The sequence below is a fragment of the Aspergillus thermomutatus genome (assembly GCF_002237265.1).
Source record: "Aspergillus thermomutatus strain HMR AF 39 chromosome Unknown NODE_157, whole genome shotgun sequence".
In the NCBI taxonomy this organism is placed as follows: Eukaryota; Fungi; Ascomycota; class Eurotiomycetes; order Eurotiales; family Aspergillaceae; genus Aspergillus; species Aspergillus thermomutatus.
Window position 1 is genome coordinate 5,621 of NW_020798206.1, and position 23,783 is coordinate 29,403.

Sequence of the window (23,783 nt, forward strand, 5' to 3'; positions counted from 1 at the left end):
ATATTGAAACTAATCTGTAAGCAAAATACTTAAAAATACATATAGATTTTACACAAAATATGCATGTCACAGGGATTCCTATGTTTGTCCTGTTTGTAGGACTGCTGGTCTTAACCAGATTGCAGTAGTGCGGTCCTAAGGTCTTGCACCAAAGACCGGACCGCAGCGGTCCAGTCCGGTTTGGTTTGCGGTCCTTGCGGTCCCATTTCGAGGCCTAGATGCAAGGAATGAGGCGGCCAAAAAGTAGTATTAATCATCTGCTTGCTAAATTTACAGAGTAGCAGATTCATTGCTCAAACTATTTAACTACCAAGAAAGTAAATATGCTACCCTTAAGCCACGACCTTCTCAGGATGGTTAGCGGGGAGAACATCAGCTATAGTCTCGTCCGTGCCTGCCACATCGTCCTGGACATCGATGTGGTCACGAATCTTGAGGAAGATGACAGGGGCGGCGACAACGAGGGATGCGCTCAGGAGAACCCAATTGCTGATGAATTCCTTCTCGTAGGAGAGCTTGCGGGCATCGAGATTGTTCACAATAGCCGCACCGCAAGACTGAATCCCCTTGTAAAAGCCAACGTAGTTGGCAGAGCGACGACCAGAGTTGGAGAGAGCGCCCATGAACCTATTCACATAATCAATGGTCATCAGTCAATCAGACCAGCGGAATTTGACGCGAACGGCTAACATACCAGTATACGCTGGCTTGCCAAGCGGCATCGTAGAAGCCGTAGAAGAGATACAGGAACATTGGGCCGACATAGCCGGGGGTCTCCCAGTCAGTTGGGACAAAATCGGGGTTGAGCTTGTGATCGACGGTGGCGCGAGTGTATGTCTTCTCATAGGCGTACCCGCCACCCCAAATGGCGAAAGTGAGGATCAAGAGAACGACCCAGGTGATCTTGGCTCGGACAGAACGGCGAATGCCCTGGACGTCAAGAAGGTATCCCCAGATGGCAGCTGCAATGATCTGAGCCAAGAAATATAAGAGACTGTTAAGAGCCTTGGTTCGGGTATCGAAGTGAGCGCCGTTGACCGAGTTCTGCTGGTAGACGTAGAACCAGTTGGAGGAGAAGAACATGGGAAAAAGGAGGACAACGAATGGCTCGAATCGGAGGGTTTCCCAGAGACCGATCAGCTCAGACTGCCAGCTAGGATGCTTCATCAAGATGACACGGCTGCCGTCGGGTCGAATAATGTCGCTAGCGTTGCAGAGGCAAAGAGCAAGTAGAGCACCAATGAACATCAAGACGATGAAACCGATGTAAGTACCGTCAGAAACAGTGGTGTTAGTCTTTACGTGGATGTTCTCGCCGAGGGGAATCTAGGTTGGGTGTTAGACAGCCCGTGACGATGACATAGATGCATGATATCAATGCGTTGAGCTAGAGAGACGTACCAAGCTGCCAATAACAGCACCCATGTTGAAGATACCCCAGAACCAAGCGAAGTACCTCCCCTTTTGTTCCTCAGTAGGGTAGGAGATCATGATGGTACCCTGAGCAGTCCACAGAAGACCGGCACAAATACCGAGCCATGTGCCAGCGAAGAGATTGAAGCCGGCAACGCTGGCGTGAACCGAGACCAACAGGCTAATGGCGTAGATGCAATATCCGATGCCTCCAAAAGCAAGGGTCCATCTTACACCGAGCTTGTTGATAAACGTACCACCAAAGAAGCCGAAGACTGCGAAAGCACTGTAAAGAGCCGTGTTCTGTTCAATAGTCAACGGATAATGCCTTCAAAATTTGTAAGCTCTCCACGCACCATGTTGTCTGCCAAAGTAGCGTCCGTCTTTCCACCACCACCTAAGCCCCCGAGGGCGTTGAACATTCCGGGACACATGAAACAGACGAATGCCACCAACAGCAACTGGACGCTGGGCGAGGCATACCAGGGAATGCTGCGGCCGAAAATGCGGCGCTGCCTGTACTTCCATCCCGCCGGTAGATCTGGAGGAGTGTCGATGCTCCCACTGTAGTCATGGGGAGTAGTTTCCGCAGACATAGTGGCGGAGTGTGTAGAATTCTACCGAAACACAGGTAATTACGAGGGAATACTGGAATATTTGAATGAAGAGGCCGTAGGTAATGGGTGGATGGACGTCTTGTTTTATTTCTATTCTCAGATAACACGCCAGTGTGGACTAGGGAGGATGGAAAAAGCTTCCTTGTATAGCCACGTGAAACCTGATACTACGGTCCAACCCTTCAATGTAGTATTTAGTCGATGGCCTCCATGCTGACGGTTCCCGAGCTCGTCCAATAATGCAGCCCGGATTACAGCCTTAGAGGTGTGGGTGGCCTGATAAGAAAGGGTTCGGGTAGCATAGCAGCGTCAGCCTTTCGCCTCGACTAGCTGATCCCTGTGACATCCAGCCTCAAACCCCGCAATGCGAGGACCGAAGGATCGTCGAAGGCTCCACCGGTTCCGTCCCCGCGACTCTTAGATTCTAAAGCCGTGGATCGGAACAAGGCAAGGAGTTACATGCTTGGGGGACTTTAAGAATATGCACCAGACACTGTAGCCTAGGCCGGTTGACCTTGGCTTGCTGTAGGGGATGATGGAAGACAGCCCCAAAGGAGGCAGGCAAGATAACGTATCAGATGACGGAGATTTGATAGGGAAATCCCCAGCGAAATAAATGTAACGCTGCCAAAAGTGTAGCACTCTGAAGATGTTGAATATAAGAGTTGATCCACTGCCTTAGCTCTTGTCTTAAGTCTCTGGGCAAGACAGTGACTGAAAGCTTGCTTGCTCTGGTTAACATTATGTATCTGCTACTAGCAAGGTATACGAACCCCTATAGCTTGCATGAATGAACACAGGAATATAGTGCGGTTGGCTCAATTAGCACTGATCGGGAGATTGGTTGCATTGTGTTATAATTATTTTAATGGATGTAACCATGGAGCGATCTATAGTATTATCTAAAAGGTAATAAATCGCGATTCTGCTGACCTTTTCTGACCCTATCATGAGGGGAACGCCGTAAGCCATTGATCCAGCACTGATAAGACCTGTGTTTCCCCTTTACAGTGGTTGATGGCACTTGAGTTGCTTTTACTTTGATGTGAGCTGGTGCGCTGTATCATCTGGCATCTAGAGTATATCGCTGTTAACCCCAAGATGTTATATTTGCATGTAATCAGGTAGAGATCTTCATTAGAGATCATTAAAGTCAAAATCACACATGAGAGCTTGCCAGCTCGTCGCTTCGATGGTGTCTCTATCTGCTATGTAGCAACCAATAAGCCTACCAACTAAGGCACTCATCATAATCATCTGCACCTCAGACCACAAGAACCAACTGCTCATTGGATATCATGGCACCTCTAGATAGCAGCCACTGCGGGGAATCTTGCTCCTGAACCAACCATTTCAGCCTGCAGCAGGGAGCTATAAATACTTCTCAGTTAAAAAGGTCAAAGCGAGCACCTGTCTTGACCGAGGGAACATCCATTCCCGATTTTAACTTGACACAATACTTTTATCTTGTATTCTATATTGCAAGACAGGGACCATCACAATCAAATCTCGCAAGATACATGTCGGCTATGTAACATTGAGGAGTCATAAAGAGGAGTGACTAGTCATATTAGTTTTAGTTTTGGGCTCTGGCTGTTAGTCTGAGAGAGCCCAACTCCCCAAGACATACTCTAGAGCCTTTATCAGAACGCCATCCGTTTATCATTAACTTGAGGTACTCTGATATCACTTCTAGTACTGTTTCATTTGTCCCTAGAAATTGAACTGTCAACATTAGATTAAAGTGCTAGAGAGGTAGGATTGTCCCCTTATCTCTATTAGCCAAATCCGACGGTTCCGATGCTCTCGCACCAGGCAGGTAGCGTTGATGCTTTGCTACATGTACGGTGTAAGGATCCAAGTCTGACACCATCAGGCATATAGGCACCTTATGTTGTCTTTTGGTACCGCTCTTTTATAGCCTCACGACAGATATTGACTATATTAGAACGAGTTCTTTGGCGCCTGAATCAACATCAAGTGTAATGTAGCCGTAATGTCACGCTACCCTCCCATACAAGCATACTTTCGAAGCAACCTCTCTATCAGCAGTCTCTGGCGAATACAGGTGATTGGGCCTGCTTTGACGAATTATCTACCCAATCAGGTCCCAAAGAACGAGTGTAAAGAATGCCTCGGTGTCGTAAGCCGTCGGAATAGAAATCGGCAGAGCCTTCCTGACTCCCGAGGGAGAATCGCCGCCAGTCCTTTCAGATTCATCGGTGCCACATAGAACTGCGTCGGGACGCAATGGCTGATTTCGAGAAGGCCTTGCCCTATCCCTGACAGCTAGTGCGACTCTACTATCTCTACTGACAGTTTTCAAAGCCTTAGCCTTGAGCATGAGACCAAGCAGTCCTCCTGGGAGACCCACACCCCTCGCTACAGGAAAGAGAAGGGATATATCGTTGTCCAAGCAGATGAAGTTGCAACCGGTTAATCGCCTGGCAAGCTCGACGTTCTGACTCGCGTAACACGGTTGAAGCTTTGGCCTTGTTCAAATGGGCGCCTGATCAGAAACGGTCGACGGGGAAAGTCGGATACATTATAGAGACCGCGATGACATTCCCAACGTCCTTGAGTGCGTTTAGTAAAGAGTAATCTTGTCTGGACACGTACAGTGCAATTACAATTACAGTTCCTTTTGTTATGATAGGGTTATCTAACAAAATTGACACCGTATTAAGCACATTGAGAATACAAATCCCACCTACTAACGCCGGATATTAATTGATTAGTTCCTCCTGCTGATACTGCAGTATTAATTCATGCAAAAAAGGTACTCTGCGGACCCCCGCGTGGTGATGCACCCCCAAGTATAACCATATTTATCGGTAATAAGTCCAGCTCCGGTATGATACTTAGCACAACTGTTTGGAGCCAAACTGTTCAAATAGTCCTGGGTGAGTTTTGCCATGTCGAAATTGTGCGTCTGCGCGGCCTGACAAAGTACACTGCCTTTCGGGAATCCAAGCTGGTCGAGATCCATCGTAGTGAGCCTTGTGTAGAGCGCTGCCCGCTTCTGTTCAAGATAGTTGCGAAAGACACTAGTAGGTCTATCACACACATGTATGTGGACCTGGTCCTCGGTCCTTGAGAGCACCGAGTTCATTGCTAGGGTTCCGTCGTCCCAGCTGGACACATGCCCCGTGGATAGCGCGTCCTGTCCTAGTTGCCAGCCATTATTATCTGTGCCTAACTCCAAGATCCCCGGCACGAGGTGTGGTGTGGTGATTAATGTGCCGGCGTGGAGCAGCGTCCAGGAACCAGTACTGGGTTCATGAAAGCAGTCACCGTCGCGTAGGCACCGGCACAGGCCACCGAAGTATAAGTCGCAGGTAGTACAGTCTCTATTGTCGTCTGTACAGCCTACATCGCACTTATTCAGCGTGGTCTGAGAGTTTGATCCGCAATTATTGCTCAGGGGGCAGGTGTTTGGGCAGGAAGTAAAGGATGTTGAACAAGTGCAACCTGATACTGAGAGCTGCGAAATTTCACTTTGTGTGCATTCGGCAGCACTAGTTTTCCAAGGAAGGATTAATATCAATGTTATAATAGAAGACCTCAAGTTTCCCTGTTTGAATCTCATTGTGCTGGTTTGTCAATATTTCAACTTCCCAGCCAGATCGTCCGTTGTGATAGGATAGACGACGCGAATGCACTCCTGGCATCTTTTGGGTCAGTAGGCGAGCCCTTCCATGATATAGTACGAGAAGATGTCGATTACGTAGTTATGAGAAGGGTGTTTGCCACAAGTTTCAAAGTCGATCCTTGATCTAGAATGATATATCAGTTGATTGTTTATCTTCACGTAGCCCTACAGTCTCAAGCCATCCAACAAAGTAGACAGGAAGGGTTCGTACAGGTGGCGATGGAACATGAGAGGTGTTTTGTTTATTAGTCGATCACTCGATCTCGATAGACCAGACCCAGGCCAATGTAGATAGACTTATCCAATCATTGCAAGTCGGATGATCATGTAGTTGAACCTAGATTTACAGAGGTTCAAGAATGATTCGGCCATGTCAAGCTTAAACTTTCTCTCTGAGCTCCGGAGATCGCTTTCCGGGGCAAGAAAGCTTATGGCTTTATGGCAAATTCAAAATTATGCATAACACATATCAGGCCACTTTGTCAATGCGTTCATAGCTGAAGATCTGCAAGATAATGACGCAGTGAATGGAGTAACTCTAGACAAATCACCGAGGGCATGATTAACATCCAGTACGTCCCGAAAATGGTGTACAGCCATGCAGGAAAAGCCTGTAAATATATCTAGCTATTACATATGCATATCCTACTTTTCCGCTACACCTTAAGATTCTATGCAGAGAATCTATGAGAAGGGGCATATTTCAGCCCACTTTATAGTAGATGGGGAATACAGAACTCAGAATGCAATGAGAATTTTTACCCTTTTCACAAAAGGATAATTCCCGAGTCCTCCCTGTCAATCATCCTAATTCTTAATTCACCTACCTCCACCCTCGGTTATATCATACTATATCAAAGTTGCAAACCAAAAATGCTGCCAATGAATTTTTACCTCACTTGAGCCTTACCTTGCCGTGCCTTAGGTGCATACTCAGCCAAAGCCTCCCCTAACACGACTTCAAGTACACAAAAGTAGGCAACTTTGTCAATCCTGTGGATTATTCCACATTTTTCCGCTGTATCGAATCTGAGGGTAGTGGCTCACCACTGTCTATGAGTCTCAGTGCTAAAGGCCTTTTCTCGACAATGATCTCCAACGATGCATCAATCCTTCCGCTTTAGATATCAAAGGGTGCTGGAATGCTGGAATTAGACCATTGTCTTTGTCTGTCTTGACTAGGAGACTGCCATGGGAGGCATGAGAGGCAACGACTGTGTCTCCATTCAATATTCTTTCTTACGCGTTCCCAGCTACTCTAGTACTTCAGATGCAACTGACATATAGGCCTTGGGGCTTTATTTTCCGCCTTCATTACTTGTGCGCCAAACCTGAACAACTCAGAAGCAATAACAGTAGAGCTGATACATTGAGTCGCAGCTTAGTAAAAATAAGCCTTAGCATTCGGGGTCGCACGTATCATAAAATACCTAGATACGTCTAAAGTCCGATCAGACAGTGGTAACCAAGGATTTTGGGATAGGTGTGGTACTACGGAGTATAATCCAGCCTGCCAGTGGTTCCTATAGCAGGGTAATGTGGAACTAGAAGCAGGAACTGCCTGCGGTAATGGTGTGTAAGGTAGTAAATTGAGGCTATTCACGGCTGGGTTTTCACCCGCAGCTCCTAGTGGCAAGATTGAAAATTCGTCGTGATCAGGGGTGAGCGCTCGAGAGAGCAAAGGATGAATCGGCTGGGATGGGGCAATGGCTGGCAATAATAAGCTCTCCATGTCGTACTGTCAAAATGGAGCACATGAAGTACGCCGAGGACCTGCAACAAGTCATTAGCGTGAGGTATATGCATCAGCAACGGCCGTGGGATCATGAGCCCACCGAGTGTTTCCCCTTGACTTCGTGACTGGGGTCCTATCGGTTCGATGTGGAGGAGAACTGCACATTAGCCAGGAGGTGGCCATTCTTCCTACAACTGCTGCATTAGTAGTCGTACATCAACCTTATTCCCTTGAAGATTCAGGAAATCCGGCCCGAAGACCGATTTTACCGCTCCGGAAGCCAAGCAGCCTGTTTTGGATAAATAAGCTTCTTCAGGAGCCAATCTGCAGAATGATTGCCGTGCGGAATGCGGGGAAGACACCTCCATCCTGGGGCTAAGGGGGAGAAGTGTTTGAGAAAGTCTCACTTCTCAGTCCTCCGCTTGTCCAATTGCCGTAGCATTCAGCCAGAATTGCCTAAACAGCTTCGTCATGATAAAAGCCCAGCCGGCGCGAATCTATCATGTTTCAATGACCTCTACTTAAACAGAATTACCCGTTCTTCTGCACGACGCCATGAGAGCTCTATCTCTTCTTTTCGCCCTCTTCTGCTATCTGGCCCTATCCTCTGCCACTCCGGGGAAGGATGTCCGCAAGCGAATTACCAGCGGATCGCTTCAGCAAGTGACCAGCTTTGGAGACAACCCTTCTGGCACACTCATGTACATCTATGTGCCTAAGAATCTGGCCACTAAGCCTGGAATTGTCGTTGCTGTTCATTACTGTAGGTGAAGCACGCCCAAATACAATAAGCTGCAGACATTGTTGACATGATTCAGGCACTGGAACTGCACAGGCATACTACACAGGATCTCCGTACGCACAGCTGGCTGAGCAGTATGGGTTCATCGTCATCTATCCTCAAAGTCCCTATAGCGGTACCTGCTGGGACGTCAGCTCCCAATCCGCTCTGAACCATAATGGCGGCGGCGACAGCAATTCGATCGCCAACATGGTTACCTGGACCATCAGCCAGTACAACGCCGATACCAGCAAGGTCTTCGTGACGGGGTCCAGTTCTGGTGCCATGATGACGGTGCGCAGATCACATTAGGAACCAAGCAAACTGCATACTGACGGGAACCATGCAGAATGTACTAGCCGCCACATACCCCGAACTTTTTGCTGCCGCAACAGTCTACTCAGGCGTTCCTGCCGGCTGCTTCTACTCCTCCTCGAATCAAGTCGACGGCTGGAACAGCAGCTGCGCCCAGGGCAACGTCGTCAGCACACCAGAGGTCTGGGGTGGCATCGCCAAAGCAATGTATGCTAGGTACACCGGCTCGCGTCCCCGCATGCAGATCTACCACGGCAGCGCAGACACCACTCTCTACCCGCAGAATTACTACGAAACCTGCAAGCAGTGGGCAGGGGTGTTCGGATACAATTATAACTCCCCACAGTCCACCCTGAGCAACACCCCGCAGGCAAACTACCAGACCACCAACTGGGGTCCCAATCTGCAGGGGATCTTCGCAACGGGCGTCGGCCATACCGTTCCTATCCACGGAACGCAGGACATGGAATGGTTTGGGTTTGCCGGCTCGTCGTCCTCCACGACTACTTCCAAAACCACTGCAACGAGCACGACAACGTCTTCCGGGGGGTCGTCGACTACTACCGGCGTTGCGGCCCACTGGGGCCAATGTGGAGGGATCGGGTGGACGGGACCTACTGTGTGCGCGAGCGGGTATACCTGCACAGTGGCGAATGCGTGGTACTCCCAGTGCTTGTAGTTGGTGTAGTCCATATTTCAGTCCTATGCTATCGGACGTGGTCTTTAGGAGAGCCAACCCTTTAAAACGATGTTATTCGGAACTAAGGGCGTCTACATGACTACACGTCTCTGCGAGCACCCTGCGTTAATAGGTCCTTCAATGGCCCCGTAAACCTCCCTCTCCCTCTTACGGCCCAGTCACAAATCAACAGGACACTCACGCCCAGGAATACCGGGCCGCTGTAATTCATGTTCGTTGCTGTAACGGGGATCTCTGTCGGAAAGGAGACAAAAGTACAGATAAAGAAGCCAAAAACGACGGCGTAGATGTTGACCGCCAGACCCCATCGGCCAAGCGCAAATGGGCCGAATGCGATCGGCTCCCTCCGGATGCGTTTCCGGGCCATCATGGCAATGGGGATAATGTATGAAATGAAGAGCGAGCTGGTGGTGAGAGCGAGAATGGCGCTGAGGGCGGTGGTAGAGGCGATGTTGACGAGAGAGAGGAGGATCACGGTGAAGCAGACGAGGCAGATGGCGCGTAAGGGGATGTGGTATGTGCCATCCACCTGGTATAGTCAGAACTACCTGTGGGCATAGTACAGGGGACGGGTTTTACCTGAGCAAAGAACTTGGAATACGGTAGGCCGCCGTCACGGGCAAAAGCCCATGTGAGGCGGGAGACGGAAGCGACGACTGCGATGTTGGAGACGAATCCGATGAGCGTGATGGCCGACTGCATTGCTGTTGTGGCCTTTACAGACCCGGTGGCCTGGTAGAACATTTCGATGATGGGGAATCCGGTTGGAGAGTGCAAGATGGTATGAATGTCCCCGATGCAGAACAGCATCACGAGAATGAAGCCAAAGGCTAGAGTGCCGTTGATAGCAATCGTTTGGATGAGAATGCGAGGAACCACTGTGGCTGGGTTGTGGACTTCTTCGCTCATGTGGATGGCTCCATCGAATCCTGCCGGATGTCAGCGGAATTCCCTAAGGCGATGTATACCATACCAGTGAAGCAATACGTCACAGTCAACATTCCCAGACACCAAGAGACACCATCGCTGCTCCATCCACCCTGATTCAGCAGTTCGGTGAAAACAAAATCAGGCGTGCTCCGTGGCGACAACAGAACCAGAGGAATGACCAGAACAATAAAGAACACGACGTGCATGATGCCGCCCAACAGCTGAAGTAACGGCAAGATTCGAACCGCAAAGACATTGATGGTCAACGAGAAGAGCATCACTGACCACATGAGCAAGGTTCCATGCCATCGTTGCGGTGCATACTCCGGATGGTTTAGGATGATGAGGCCCTGGATCTGCGTTGCCACGAGGAAGCAGATACTTGTGACGGCGGCCTGCCACCCAAACACTGTAATCCAGCCTGCGTGATAATATCAGTGATTGTCGGTCTGCTTTTGCTTGCGCTCATACCCTGCATCCAAGTGCTGAATGCCCTGATCCTTGGCGGCGCCAGCAGCGCTGTCCAGTGGTACTGTGCTCCCGCAAGCGGGCAAATTGATGCCATTTCGCCCAGCGACAAGGCCAGTGCCATCGTTCCTGTCATTGACAGTAACATTCCCCAAACCAAAGCCGCAGGGCCCCCATTCATCAGACCAGGGGCGAATCCACTGCGAACCGAGACATATTACTATCCAGCTCAGGGGATGTGGCTGGTAACGAACCTGGCGATGGACTCCCACGATGCCAACAATGTGACTGACAAAGCCAGGATGGAGAGCGACCCGAACTTCCTCTTCCATTCGGCATCAAATTAGCGACGATGACTCTCACTGTGAGGTGCATCCTTCGTACCTCCATTCGCTGCTTCCCACTGGTGTTATTCGACGATGTGCATCCCCCGCCGTTGGCACTGTTGCCAAAGCCATTTTTGTCGCTTGTTTCTTGTTGATTTCTGAGCTCCAGAGCATATTCACGGGCGACTTTCGTCCCAAAGGGTGACAGCTCAATTGTATCCTCCGACATGATGACGCTCAAAGTTTCATGGGGGGCTTCGACGGTATAGGCATGAAGCAATCCAGCTATAGATCAGGGGAAATGCGCTCCGCGTGGAGACGAGAGCGGACAAAAGAAAGAAGAATAAACTGGAACGGAGTCTGTTAATATGGTTGAATTTAATCTGGTTCGTTCCTGATTAGTAGAATACTATAAATACGCGGTGCAGTTTAATGTGTCAGTCCAGATTATGATCGAATGGCGCCAACTTCATTGAAGGCTCCCTGTCTTTGGCGTTTCAGACTGTCAGTCCTGGAGCTCTGAGTTGTCCAGCCATATCATTTTAATTGACTTTTGTGTCTTTGCCACCAGTGTGTCAACAGAGGGCTAGAACCAGGGTTCCATCTAATGAAAACGCTAGCACCATTGTGCTTTTGTGTCTGCTATGGAGAAGTGACAGTATAGACATACATCCTTAGAAACGCGGTAACCAGGTTATCATTCCGACTGCCAGGTAGGCTATATGGAAAGGAAAACCTTAATGCAGGTTGTTCTACAAGGATAAGCGAGATAACAGAACTCTCTGGAAATCCAACTTTTTCAGGGGGTGTTTCTTGTCTTTTACATGGCACGATGTAACGTCGACTCCCTTATCCCATCATCTGGTTCGTTGACAGTGCCGAGGTCCGACGGACTCCATGAACTATATCAGATGATAAAGGTGCCACCAAACGTTCACTGAGGCTTCGAGGACAAGCATTGGCGCGAAAGGCTTGCGAGATATACAGATAGGGTTAGTCTGGAGCCAAGTTCTAGGTATTCGAAGTATTTCATTGGGTCTTGTGTCTATACTTCTAGTGCTATCATGCTATCCAGGCCAATCAAGACCATGAGGCTGACTCCTAAATTGTTGCTTCTGGCTGCTGTCGGTGAGCCCATGCATATCCTTCCGGTTTCGCACATATTTCTCTGCTGATCTGATCGGCTTTGCATCTGAGATTCAATAACCGCCATGGCAGGCACGCTGCCGCCCTTTTTCACCATCTCAGATGATGATCACGGTGGGTATGTCGCTGTCACTCTCTATACTTTTCTAAGTTTGACGGTGGTCACTGTCTTCGTGCGACTTTTTACAAGATGGTATATCGCAAGGGTTGTCTATCCAGATGATATCTTGCTCGCAAGTGCCACGGTATGGCTCATCTTCCATGCGTCGGCCTGTTCTGGCAAACGACTAACAATCAGCATCTGTAACAGGGACTGGCAATTCTCCAGAGCGCTTTTGTTCAACTGGCCATCGATCATGGACTCGGCAAGAAGATACGCATAATTTCGACCAACGACTTGAGTTCCTTCGATAAGGTAACGGAGTCACCCGAACCGCGAGGGTATTCTCCGATGGCGTCTAACGGCTCCCTCAGTACCTATACGGAACGCAAATCCTCCTCCTTGCAACCTTGTCTTGCAGTAAATTCTCCCTGGCGCTACTTTTCCGCAGTTTGACGGCCGAGGGCAACGTATTGCGGCTGAGCCAAGGCTTGATGGTTGTAGTTGGATTATGGACATCTTCGTCGATCCTAGCTCTGGCCTTCCAATGCGCTCTGCCTCGTCCATGGGACACCACAGGCCGTTGTGTCAATCGAGTGAGTAGATGCAATCATAGAACTAATGGGCTGCACCTGATAATGAGAATATCAGGAAGCACTCGCAAATTACATCGGGACCATGAATATTCTTACCGACGTAGCACTGGTTTTTCTTCCGTGTATTGTGCTCCAGAAAGTCCAGATCAGCAGGTCGAAGAGACTACGGATCATGGCCCTGCTCGCCACCCGGATGATGTGCGAACCTTGACCTCTCACTTCTCTGCTTGACTTCTTTGAAGCTGATCTATATGCAGTGTATGTGTGGCAACCGCTATCCAAATGCACTACGCGAACATTGCAATGAATTCGCCTGACCGAACATGTATGTGTAACCGACCACCCCTATCTATGCACACACACGGTATTAACCATACATAGGGGCAAGCATTAACGCCAGTCTCTGGGGGCAGTAAGTAACCAGATCCCAATCCAGCCGGCGGACCTGAAAAGCTGACCACGCACAGAGTGATGGTGAACCTCAGCATTATCACCACGGCCATCCCATCGCTTGGCCGCCTCATTGTCGAACTCCAACCAAGCCTCAACGTGTTCGCCATCACGGAGCGCCATGGGGTTTCAGGTGACAAATATGCTATCTCGTCGCTTTCCGGGCATTTTGTACGGGGTCATAATATCGATGATAGGTTGGGAACTCATGTATCGGTCGTCCATGGGCAACGTCAAGCGCAGAAAGACGATTCGGAAAGCACACAGGGCTTAGTGGGTGATGCAATGGGGGGCAACATGATTACAAAAACAGTTTATTTTGAGGCCCTGAGCGATAGTGATATAGGAACTCTGTTACTTTAACGATGAGCGTGTCCTTCTATCGGAGCATGCATACTACACCTATCCATAGCTCAGAGGATCAGTAAGCTCTTCTGCCGGTAGCATGGGCTTGATCTTACCATATCCTTGCTTCTACTCTATGTAGAATGTGCGCATTGATTGGGACATCAAAGAGGAAGATTGCTGTACCATGGAAACGTAGTTGAGCTACTCCTATATGCCTATATTCATGCGAACACGCCTATGTCCACACTCCTAGCCTGCGAATCAGGCTGCTTGAGATTTCACAAAGTCGATAATAGCCGGGACATCTTCAATCAATGTGACCCCCGCAGGAGTCCACCCCAACCGCTCCATCGTCTTCGCACTCGAGGCCACGTTGTCCGCCACGACGCCAAACCGAAACCAGCCGAAATGATCCTCTACCTGCTCGGGCGGGATGCTAACAGCGGGAATATCCAGCTGCTCCCCCACCACAGCCGCGATCTCCTTGAGCGGCACCCCCTCTTCGCCCACCGCATGGAAGATCGACCCAGGCGTGGCCTTCTCCGCCGCCAGCCGGAACAGCCTAGCCGCGTCGTCGCGGTGGCCGGCACACCAGCGGTTCTGGCCGTCGCCAACATACGCCGCGACACCCTTTTGCAGCGCGACGATCACGAACAGGCTCATGAAGCCCGAGGCTCCAGGGCCGTGCGTCGTAGGCGGCAGGCGCACAACGCTGGCGCGCACGCCCTGCTTGGCGAAGTCCAGACACACCTGCTCCGAGGGGCCGCGGGCCGCCGACATCGGGTTGGTCATGTCGGGCGCATCGTCCTCGTCCACCAGCTTACCGCGCGGGAGCAGCATGGTGCCTGAGGTGATGACCAGGGCGCGGCCTCCGCCAGCGGCGGCCAGGACGGAACCCATCGCCGTGATGGCGGCCCGGTCTGTGGCGCAGGCGCCGGCGAAATTGGCAAAGTCGTGGACGAAGGCGAGGTGGATGACGGCGTCGCATTCGGAGGCGGCCTTCTTGAGGACGTCCAGTTCCTCGAGGGTTCCATGCAGTGCCTCGGCGCCTTGGCTCTCCAGCTGCTTGATACCGCTGTCGCTGCGAGTGAGGCCGAGGACTTGGTGTCCTGCGGAGAGCAGCTCTTTGACGACGGCTGAGCCGACAAAGCCGGTCGAGCCTGTGACGAAGATGCGCATAGTGATAGACGAAATGGACAGGCACTAAGATGAGAGAGAGATGGATTCTGTTCAGTGGTAATGTTGGTGGAGTCTGGACGAGAAGTTCTAGTCTTGCTCCGTTCCCATGCACATGCCAGCAATTTATATGTCGGTCGCTTGTACGCAGTCTGGAGTACTCATGGCCTATGGTAATTCATCTGCGACTATATATAAGCTTGACCCGCCATGATTGGTCAATCTGCAGGCCTGTCTGTCCACTTAGTTGGAAGATAATCTTGACAGGAGCAATGGCGACCAATCATCAGACTCCGAATCCGAGCAGAGGCTAAGGCGTTCAGCATCAGGTCAGACAGGCGGAGATATCGGATGCGAAGGAACGGAGATAGACAACCCCAAGAATCGCCAAAAGGCAATCTAACGGACCTCTTTACAGCACTGCTGATGTGGACAGCGCATTCATCCCTGACCAGTCAACATTCCTACATGGTCCAGATTTCTCGGTGCGCCGTCCTCCACCCAAATCAATCATGAATTCGGGTGCCTCACCAGTTGAAAAGAAGCCTGATTGTAGGCGCAAATCGCGGTTTGGCTGCCGAAACTGCAAACTGAGGAAATTGAAGGTCAGTTAAACAAATCTTCGCTTCCAGTGAACTGCCATGAGGCTAATGAAGAGGGCCTTTACTTCATAGTGTGATGAGACGAGGCCGCATTGCGTGAGATGTCGTACTTATGGTGTCCTCTGCAACTTCGGCTTCAACGTACCAGATCTCCAGCCGCTCTCTGAGCGATCTGAGCGACGAGTGAAGAAGGAAATGTTCAGGCCATCTGGACTGCCGTCGCCCCAGTTCGCTATCAGCAACGTTATATGGGCCGAGGACGGAACAACATCCTTCATGCTTGATCTGCAGGATCGAGAGCTTTTCAACCGGTTTCATTACCGCACCCTATACTCTCTCGGTGATTCTGCACTGGTGGAGATTTATGAAAAGCATTTGTTCGGGCTTTGTTTTGCTGTGAGTCTAATTAGCCAAGAGACGCTGTCTGCCTGGACTTCACTGACGTGTTCTATAGTGTCCATTCCTAATGCATGGTAGCCTGGCCGTGACGGCTGTCCATGACCGTTACCTTGGCGTGGCGCCACCATATCGTCGCTCTTTGCGCGAATCGTATCACCTGTCTCAATGTACAACGTTGTTTAACAGGTGGTTGTGCCAGCCTATCAAGGAAGAACACAAGGATCCTCTGTGGGCCACAGCCGGCTCTCTCGCCATCTTGACCTTCTCCTCCATCCATGCTTGTTTCCCTGAAGAAGCATGGCCTCTCGGAGTACCCGACTCCGCGGATCTAGAGTGGTTACGTATCGGAACCGGCAAGATGACACTATGGAATCTGGTCAATCCTTTGCGGCCGGAAAGTGTCTTCCGGGCCATGTCCGGGATCTTCGCAAATATGCATCGGCCCTTGCCGAAAAACGGCACAGACGGCGTATCGGTCGAATTAGTGCAATTATGCGGGCTTGACGAGTCATCAACGCAAGAGAATAACCCTTACTTCGCGGTTGCACATAGCCTGTCTCGGCTTTTGGCGGCATCGAAGGGGGAGGCTCCGCAAGGCGCAGTCATCCAGGTCCTCAGACACATGCATGACGAGTTTGGGACCCGCTTGGGGGAGAAAGACCCTGTGGCACTTCTGCTATTGTGCTTGTGGTACACCAGAGCCCGTGCAAGTAAATGGTGGATTGACATTCGTGCTAGATATGAACTCCCGGCGATTTGTACCTACTTGCAGCGATATCATAGTGGCGACAGCATCATCCAGGCACTTATACCTTGGGACGAAATAAAGGTTCTTGTGTGATATGCGAACCAAAGGAATACCGAGCACACGTCCAAGTATCAGCGAACATTCAAAATATTATGGAATTGCGCGCGATCTTGGTCTATGTGTAACCTTTCTTATTTAGTCCAGAAGGTAGTGCTTCCCAAATGAAAGCATTCCAGTACTTCCAGCAGGTAGTTAACAAGCGCCAGTGGTGCTTCAATAGGTCCATGAATAACTATGACAGTCTAAATAGTTCAGCTACTGAACACATAAAAGATGGACTTTCTGAGACAGACAGGAATCTCTGCATAGGATCAGCATATCTCAGATAATCTCCATCAACTGCATTGTGATAAAGAACAGGATAAACGGGTTACTCCCACCAGCTGAAATGACTCCATTTTTCGGTCTTCCCCAAATGTCTAGGCTGGGTCCCCAATTCCTTGTACGCAGCTTAAATCCGATCCCTTACCTTTTCGTCCTCTGTTGGCTCCTCATCATCCGAATCATGACACTGACTCGAGTGAGAACAGAGAGTGACAACGATGTCAAAGTCCACTGTCTTTCCCATCAGCTGCTCCATCTCGTTCCAGGCTGATCGCCCGGACCGCAAAGATCGCATAGCGGACCTCGGCACCGAACACCAGCGCCTCGAAGAAATCACCCATACGCAAGCCATCCGCGAACCCTCTTGGATCTTCCTGTTGTGTGTTGGCTAGTAACCTAACTTATCATTTCACGGAGACCTTTGTCCAGGATCGCCTACAGGAACCAAGAAGAACGTATGGTTGAACCCGTATCCGTTAGTAGTATGGATGAAAACTGCAAAGTTGCACACCGGGGGCTGTTGGACTAGTATCCGTCGCCAGCTTGCTTCTGATAGCAGATGTGCGGCTAGTTTGGAGGGGTTTTCATCATGTCGAAGGTGGCGAGGGTGCGTTCGTCGTATACATAGCCGTCGTCCGGATTATCGGCGTCGCTGAGGTTGAACAGTGCAGGGAATGCTTCTACCAATAAAGGGTTCTGGGCTTTTTCCTGACCCGGTGTGTTTTCTATAGGTATAAAATACAGGGCTTTTTGTATGGCTGGTGACTCTCTGATCATGCTTAACCAGAAGCGACATGTTCGTTGCATGCAAAGGAGCGTCCGCATGTCCAGTTTGAGGAGAATCATCTCCAGAATCTCAGGAATCCCGCATGCTGACTGTGTTGAGGAGGGGGCCATGTTTGTTTCTTGGGGAGAATGGTTGCTTGTTTGCAATGCAGTGGTATAAGAGTCAGTCGCAATCCTTCTTAGTACTCGAATAGTCTCATTAAGAATGATAATGAACCACTAAATAATAGGCAGCTTTATTATCCGGTGAGTCATAAATAAATTAGGTCACCAATAGTGCAGAATAGTGTCTTTTGCTACGCAATATGATTCGTCCCAACCTGCTGGGATATCCTTTAGTATGCCCAAGAAGAGTACAGTCAGTCATACAAGGTAGTCACAGATCTAGATTCGTCCACGCCGAAGAATTGATAGATTGTTGACAGTGCAGCCCTGCAGAATGATCCAACGTCCATTGCTTGCTCGGAGACAAACATGATATGAATAATTTGCTTAAGGCAGCTGCCGAGAGACAGAAGAGTGACGATTCCAATAGTAGGGTTGGAGCCCGCCCAAGGCCAGTGGATTGAGGACCCGAGATGACTGAACGGCATGACCACCGAGCTTCTGAATCAGTCGAATGCCCCAACCTCGATAGAGCAAGTTGTACTACCAGAACACATCTGCCACGCGAAGTCCAACAAAGACTGATTTTCCCAGAGGAGGGGGCTCCTTGAAAACGTGAGACATTGTCACGGAGCTGCTTTCCTGCCATGGTTGAGAAGGATGTAATTAATTGAAAGAGGATATTGATGAGAAATGAAATCGGACCTCCTTTCAATAGATAGAGCGATACTCGTAGAAGTACTTCTACTACTAGGTACGTCAATGTCGTCATAATCTAGTTTCTATATTCCCATGAACCAATAGGACCATCTCCTCAATGTTCAAGCCACCACGAGCTGTCGGTGATTAATAATTTCCATGACGTTTCGGGTTGGTGTGGAGGCCGAGCTGACAAGGCAAGCCACAGCTCAGATAAAATATTAGCCATTGTATTGGCAATCCTCGGCTGTGCAAAGACCGAGACCGAAGGCTGTATGCTTGTCGTCGAGACAAAAATTTGTCATCGCCCTACTCACCAAATGGCAACGTCGTCATGAATGCCTTCAAGACCGAGGATAAAAGAAGAACATCATCCTCAATAGCCATGTTCATCAACAAGATCTTCAATTCTCAAGTAACTTAACTTGCATCGACTACTATAGCTCAGCGATTCACCAAAATGTCCAAAATCATCACGGTCTTTGGCGCCACAGGAAAGCAGGGCGGTTCTGTCATCCGCACAATCCTGCAGGATGCAAACCTCTCCCAGGAATTCAAGATCCGCGGTATCACCCGTGATGCGACAAAGCCGGAAGCTCAAGCACTGTCCAAGAAGGGTGTTGAATTCGGAAAAGTGAGCTCTAGCCACCAGACCAGGCCAGACAATGGAAACAATGCTGACTGCTTACCAAGGCCGATATGAACTCCAAGGAGTCTCTCGTTGAGGCACTGCAAGGCAGCCACTCGGTCTTCCTTGTGACCACGCCGGCCTGGGGCGTTGCCGGCTCTGATGCGGAACTGGCGCACGGCAAGAACGTGGCTGATGCAGCAAAGGAAACTGGTGCCCAGCATCTGATCTTCTCCTCTTTGGTGAATGTCACTGAGACATCCGGCGGTCGGCTCAAACACGTACCCCATTTTGACCAGAAAGCGCAGGTGGAGCAGTATATTCGATCCATCGGTGTGCCTGCTACCTTTGTGCTGCCGGGGTATTTCATGACCAATTATACCGAAATGGGAATGCTGCGCAAGGGCGAGGACGGCGTCTACACGCTGGCCTACCCTGTGAGTAAAGATGCCAAATTTCCGCTCGTTGACATCGAGAACGATTTGGGTATGTGACGACCATCCGCGAGGGAAGTGCACGGAGTAGCACAGGCTAATGGAACGCATAGGCAAATACGTCGCAGCGGCGTTGAAGAATCGTGCAGAGTCCCTTGGTGCTCAGATCCTCGCTGCCGCAGACTATTACACCCCTACTCGAATTCTCGAGGAGTTTGAGGAGGCTACCGGACAGAAAACTCGATTTGTTCAGGTGGACTCTGAAACCTATACGAGCTTTCTGCCTGCTACAATCGCCGAGGAGATGCTGGAGAACCATCTCTTTATCGAGAACCGGTTACTACAACGGTATGAATCTGAAAGAGAGCCATGACTTGCTCGAGAAGGCTGGGTATCAGCCAACAAGCTGGAGAGATTTCTTGGCGCGAAACAAAGCTGCACTTCTCCAGTAGTGGATGTTTGATTGCCAAGGGGTGTATGTAGAAACAATGGAGCGTGATTATCACCAGGTCTTATAGCAATCGCTGAATTCTCCCTCAAAATGCAGCCTGCTAAGTGTTTGGAAGCTTCAAGGACAGAGCGTATATCGAATATTGTATATCATGTTCAATCTCTTGCCTTTAGCTCCCTACACAGCCCCTTGTCAGGGTCAAGGACTGCTCTATATCAAACTTTACGCGTAAGGTCACGATGAAAATCTGATTATTGGCGCAATTACGCAAAATTAGACCGAAGAAACCCATGCTCCTTTGGTATCTGGCTGTCTGACATGCAGCTCCATAGTAGGCGCCGCGTTTGAGCATTATGGAAAGTCTTCGCCGTGTACTGATGTGTCAAACGTTCTTGCCACTGCTTCTGAAACCAAGGGGACAATTGTGCAAATTGGACCAGTATCTGGGGTAGGTGCACGGCAGCTATGGGACCAGTTCTGAAGAGACCGTGTTGACTGCTCCAGGTGATGCCATATGCCTTCGGTTCCGTTACAACGCATCCAAAGCAGCCTTGCATTCTTTGAGCGACACGATGCGTATTGAACTGGCGCCATTTGGGTAAGCTTCACTGTCGCGTCTCTTAATCCCATCGGGGATTCCCGTCCATGAAGCGCAGATTCAATACTCATAGAGCGATGCCTGTCTACAGAGTGAAAGTCACCACTGCCGTAACAGGAGGTGTCCAATCGCGCATTGCTCCGGAGGATCGCCAACCGGCGCCAGATTCTCTATATAGAGGAATTCTGCCAGAGTATAATCGCCGCGTTCAACACAGTCAGGATGATGCAATGAGCTGCGATGCTTACGCAAAGAGGGTAGTCGCGCAGATAGTTCGACAGGCCGGTTAGCGATCATACAAGAAATGGCTGTGGGAAGGAAATGAAAGCAAGGTGATACAATTCTTCGTTGGGGGATGGCTCTGGTCTGGCCTCCTTGGTTGGATCTTCTCGCGCATGTTTCATATGAAGAAGTTGATGACGGATTGATCTCTGTCAACATAGAAGGTTGACTTTGAGTCTTTCACCATCTCTATCTGAACCTCAGAATGTGTGCCCCTGTGATGGCGGTTTTGTTGTCTTTGCGCGTACGAATGTAGAATGGGGTAGTTTGGTCTTCCATAGCTTATGCTGCATGCTTCCAAGATCCAGCAAATAAGATATAGACAATGCAGTCATAATGATATCCATAACCTCGTCGGAAGGGACCACCTGTGACTGCAGGACTGCAGGAAGTTTGTCCGCGGAGGAACTCGCCATTTTTGGTTCTGCCCAATAAGAGATGCCTGAGCACGTGAGCCAAAGTGGTGGCAACAAACCCATCCAGTGTCATCTTATTGGTCAGTTAGTTTAGGAGATCACGTCATGTGACATCAACTGTCCACCCCCCGCAAAAAGCATGAACACATCATCTAGCACCAGCCTTGACCATGGAGCAATTTACAGCAATTTATTTTCCATCTGGCAGAGAGGGAGCTGTGTAGTAATGTCTCCCGATTCCTCTAGCCGGTCTGACTCGACAGTAGCTCAAGAACAGGTCACGCAGTCTCTTGAAGCAAGCAACTTGCGAGTATGTGACAAATGCATTTCGTCAGTGGTTCCGTCCAACCCCAGATATTCCGCCTGACTAACCGTTTTCAGGAGAAAGGTTAAATGTGAGTGCGCCGATTGAAGATTTCGATATTGAGTATAATCATCACTCAACCCTATTGAAGGCGATCAAAAACGACCGGTTTGCTCTCGATGTCATGAAGGAGGTTTTGCCTGCGTATATTCGTCCTCCAAGAAGAGGCCAGGTCCAGCCAGGGGTACACGAAAAGCAGCAAAGCGTACTGTCAAGTCCCCCGCAAAGGCCGCTCATTCATTTGTCAGTCCTGAGCAGGACAATGGCGAGCACGTGTCTTCATTCTTTTCCGACATCTTTGTTGCTTCTTCGGCGACGGGATTTGAGTTGGACGCTGATGCTGGCTTCTCAACGGGCGATTGTACCTCACAGCCAATGTCTCTCCTTTCGGGGTTGACACCTATTGTCCCTACGGCTGGGTTATCCGGGTCCACGGAGCTGGGGATTTCCCCGGAGATGCAAGCGAAGCTGTAAGTCCTGCTGCCAACCATTCTCGTCTCAGAATTGACGACGTTTGCGTCACCTTGTGTTAGGGTCCATGACTTCTTTGACTTTGTCCATTATTCAATCCCATTATTTCGGAAAGAAGACTTTCTCGAGCAATACGAGCATGGAACGATCAACCATTCTCTGCTGCTTACCGTCCTAGCTGTCACGGCGAAGTCTCTCGGCCTACCGCACGGTTGGCAGGTAGCCAATATCGACGATTGTCTTCAAGAGCTGTTGAAGAACGACCCGTTGGAAGGCCCAACCCAGCCGGCCCTCCTGCTGGACGCTTTCCGGCAAAACTGCCTGCTCGCATTTTACCGTTTCCATCAGGGTCATGGTGGAGACGCATGGGATTATATCAGTCGACTCTCGCGCAAAGCTCTCCGATTAGGACTACATCAGCTAGATTCCACTGATAGGTACAACTCAGTTGGTGACGCCTTGGCAAGCCCAGCCAATCTGGAAGAATGGAGATATGTTTGGTGGTGCATCTACTGCTTGGACTCGTACTCGAATATTACGGCAGCCACCCCCTTTGTCGTGGAAAAGGAGAGCATACGGACCGCCTTGGTGGCTACTTCTCTACAGGGTTCAGGCGATAACCGCGTTGGTAGCCATGGGGGGAAATTTCTGCCCCCGGATACCAGAGATCTGTGGCGCATCTCGGCGGAAATGGGCGATCTCAATATCCAGGCCTCATGTTTTAACATGCATATCGTCACGACGACTCTTCTGAGGGAAGCGGCCGCTATTTATCGGTTACGGAGGCAGAACCCGTCAGAAGGTCTTCGGGAGCGACGCTCTCAATTCGGAGATCATCTCTCAGCCGTGGTTCTTTCCTTGCCTCCGCAGTTTCTCCGCGAAGCTCGCAACGCCTTTGCCAATGAATCTAGTGTAGACCACCATGCGCGGCTTGTCTGTCTACTCCATCTGCACACGGCACGGCTTTTGAACGCAATCACGTTCGATCCCTCGGACGACTCGATGTGGACGACATCCTGGCAGCGATCACTGGCCCACTCCGAGGACATTGTGGCTGTCATCAGAGAATGGGACAGCCGGTATTGTTCGACGGTGGACCCAGCCATTTGCCTCATTGTATTCTCTACATTGATTCTACTATACCTGCATGAAATGCACGAGGCCACACCTAAAATGCCAGCCCTTTCCGAGCGTCTCCAGGCGGAGAGGAACATACTGCTGTTGTTTTTGGAGCAATTTGCCAGAATCTGGGCACTTCCCAGGTCACTCAAAGGTGGGATCCCTGATCTGTTGCTTTGATTTTTGCATTTTGATTTTTCTGCCGAGACATGGCTCAAGGTTTGATTTTTACTATACTTAATTAACGATCGCATAGCGGCATTCGAGGAATTCACCAGTGCTGTCCATGGCCCCCTCTCTTCCCACGACATTGGTCAGCTCCTGACACGAGTGCCGGGACCCTTTCGTCCCTGGAGGGGACTTCTTGGTCTTTCCCCAAATCCGCAGGATCCTTTGCTCACACCACAGGAACCCGGGCTCGACCTTCCTGGGCTTGGTTTTACGTTCGACTTTTTGTCCCCCTTATGATGCTTGTGGTCCAAGTCGAGTTGCCTTCGATGGAGCATCTCCTTGTTGCACCATTGTCGGTGACGCCCTTTCCTGA

General features: G+C 50.0%; 8 protein-coding genes across 8 annotated transcripts; 4 read left to right on the forward strand and 4 right to left on the reverse strand.

The window, feature by feature from the left end:
* Positions 1 to 332: 332 nt before the first annotated feature.
* On the reverse strand, positions 333 to 2,009 carry CDV56_101106 (DUF895 domain membrane protein; the record flags this gene model as incomplete). Its single annotated transcript, XM_026754725.1, has 4 exons — positions 333 to 627; positions 695 to 1,326; positions 1,402 to 1,716; positions 1,770 to 2,009. 4 exons carry the CDS (start codon positions 2,007 to 2,009, stop codon positions 333 to 335), a joined length of 1,482 nt encoding a protein of 493 aa, XP_026612744.1.
* Positions 2,010 to 7,972: 5,963 nt separating this feature from the next.
* Positions 7,973 to 9,192, forward strand: axeA (putative acetyl xylan esterase; the record flags this gene model as incomplete). The annotated part of the gene is made up of 3 exons (XM_026755818.1): positions 7,973 to 8,180; positions 8,236 to 8,492; positions 8,548 to 9,192. The coding sequence occupies 3 exons, from the start codon at positions 7,973 to 7,975 to the stop codon at positions 9,190 to 9,192; spliced, it is 1,110 nt and encodes a 369-aa protein (XP_026612745.1).
* Positions 9,193 to 9,292: 100 nt separating this feature from the next.
* On the reverse strand, positions 9,293 to 11,166 carry CDV56_102373 (putative amino acid permease; the record flags this gene model as incomplete). The annotated part of the gene is made up of 6 exons (XM_026755992.1): positions 9,293 to 9,742; positions 9,793 to 10,142; positions 10,187 to 10,564; positions 10,615 to 10,811; positions 10,866 to 10,936; positions 10,996 to 11,166. 6 exons carry the CDS (start codon positions 11,164 to 11,166, stop codon positions 9,293 to 9,295), a joined length of 1,617 nt encoding a protein of 538 aa, XP_026612746.1.
* Positions 11,167 to 12,148: 982 nt separating this feature from the next.
* Positions 12,149 to 13,503, forward strand: CDV56_102743 (uncharacterized protein; the record flags this gene model as incomplete). Its single annotated transcript, XM_026756362.1, has 8 exons — positions 12,149 to 12,328; positions 12,394 to 12,498; positions 12,558 to 12,779; positions 12,835 to 12,977; positions 13,037 to 13,104; positions 13,161 to 13,191; positions 13,247 to 13,362; positions 13,427 to 13,503. 8 exons carry the CDS (start codon positions 12,149 to 12,151, stop codon positions 13,501 to 13,503), a joined length of 942 nt encoding a protein of 313 aa, XP_026612747.1.
* A 335-nt stretch (positions 13,504 to 13,838) lies between these two features.
* On the reverse strand, positions 13,839 to 14,756 carry CDV56_102956 (SDR family oxidoreductase; the record flags this gene model as incomplete). The annotated part of the gene is made up of 1 exon (XM_026756575.1): positions 13,839 to 14,756. The coding sequence occupies one exon, from the start codon at positions 14,754 to 14,756 to the stop codon at positions 13,839 to 13,841; it is 918 nt and encodes a 305-aa protein (XP_026612748.1).
* Positions 14,757 to 15,265: 509 nt separating this feature from the next.
* On the forward strand, positions 15,266 to 16,595 carry CDV56_103115 (uncharacterized protein; the record flags this gene model as incomplete). The annotated part of the gene is made up of 3 exons (XM_026756734.1): positions 15,266 to 15,305; positions 15,504 to 15,751; positions 15,810 to 16,595. The coding sequence occupies 3 exons, from the start codon at positions 15,266 to 15,268 to the stop codon at positions 16,593 to 16,595; spliced, it is 1,074 nt and encodes a 357-aa protein (XP_026612749.1).
* An 858-nt stretch (positions 16,596 to 17,453) lies between these two features.
* CDV56_103359 (F-box protein) lies at positions 17,454 to 17,783 on the reverse strand (the record flags this gene model as incomplete). Its single annotated transcript, XM_026756978.1, has 1 exon — positions 17,454 to 17,783. The coding sequence occupies one exon, from the start codon at positions 17,781 to 17,783 to the stop codon at positions 17,454 to 17,456; it is 330 nt and encodes a 109-aa protein (XP_026612750.1).
* A 1,153-nt stretch (positions 17,784 to 18,936) lies between these two features.
* CDV56_103515 (transcription factor domain-containing protein) lies at positions 18,937 to 23,707 on the forward strand (the record flags this gene model as incomplete). The annotated part of the gene is made up of 7 exons (XM_026757134.1): positions 18,937 to 19,110; positions 19,170 to 19,590; positions 19,652 to 19,886; positions 21,667 to 21,680; positions 21,741 to 22,119; positions 22,183 to 23,393; positions 23,496 to 23,707. 7 exons carry the CDS (start codon positions 18,937 to 18,939, stop codon positions 23,705 to 23,707), a joined length of 2,646 nt encoding a protein of 881 aa, XP_026612751.1.
* Positions 23,708 to 23,783: the final 76 nt, after the last annotated feature.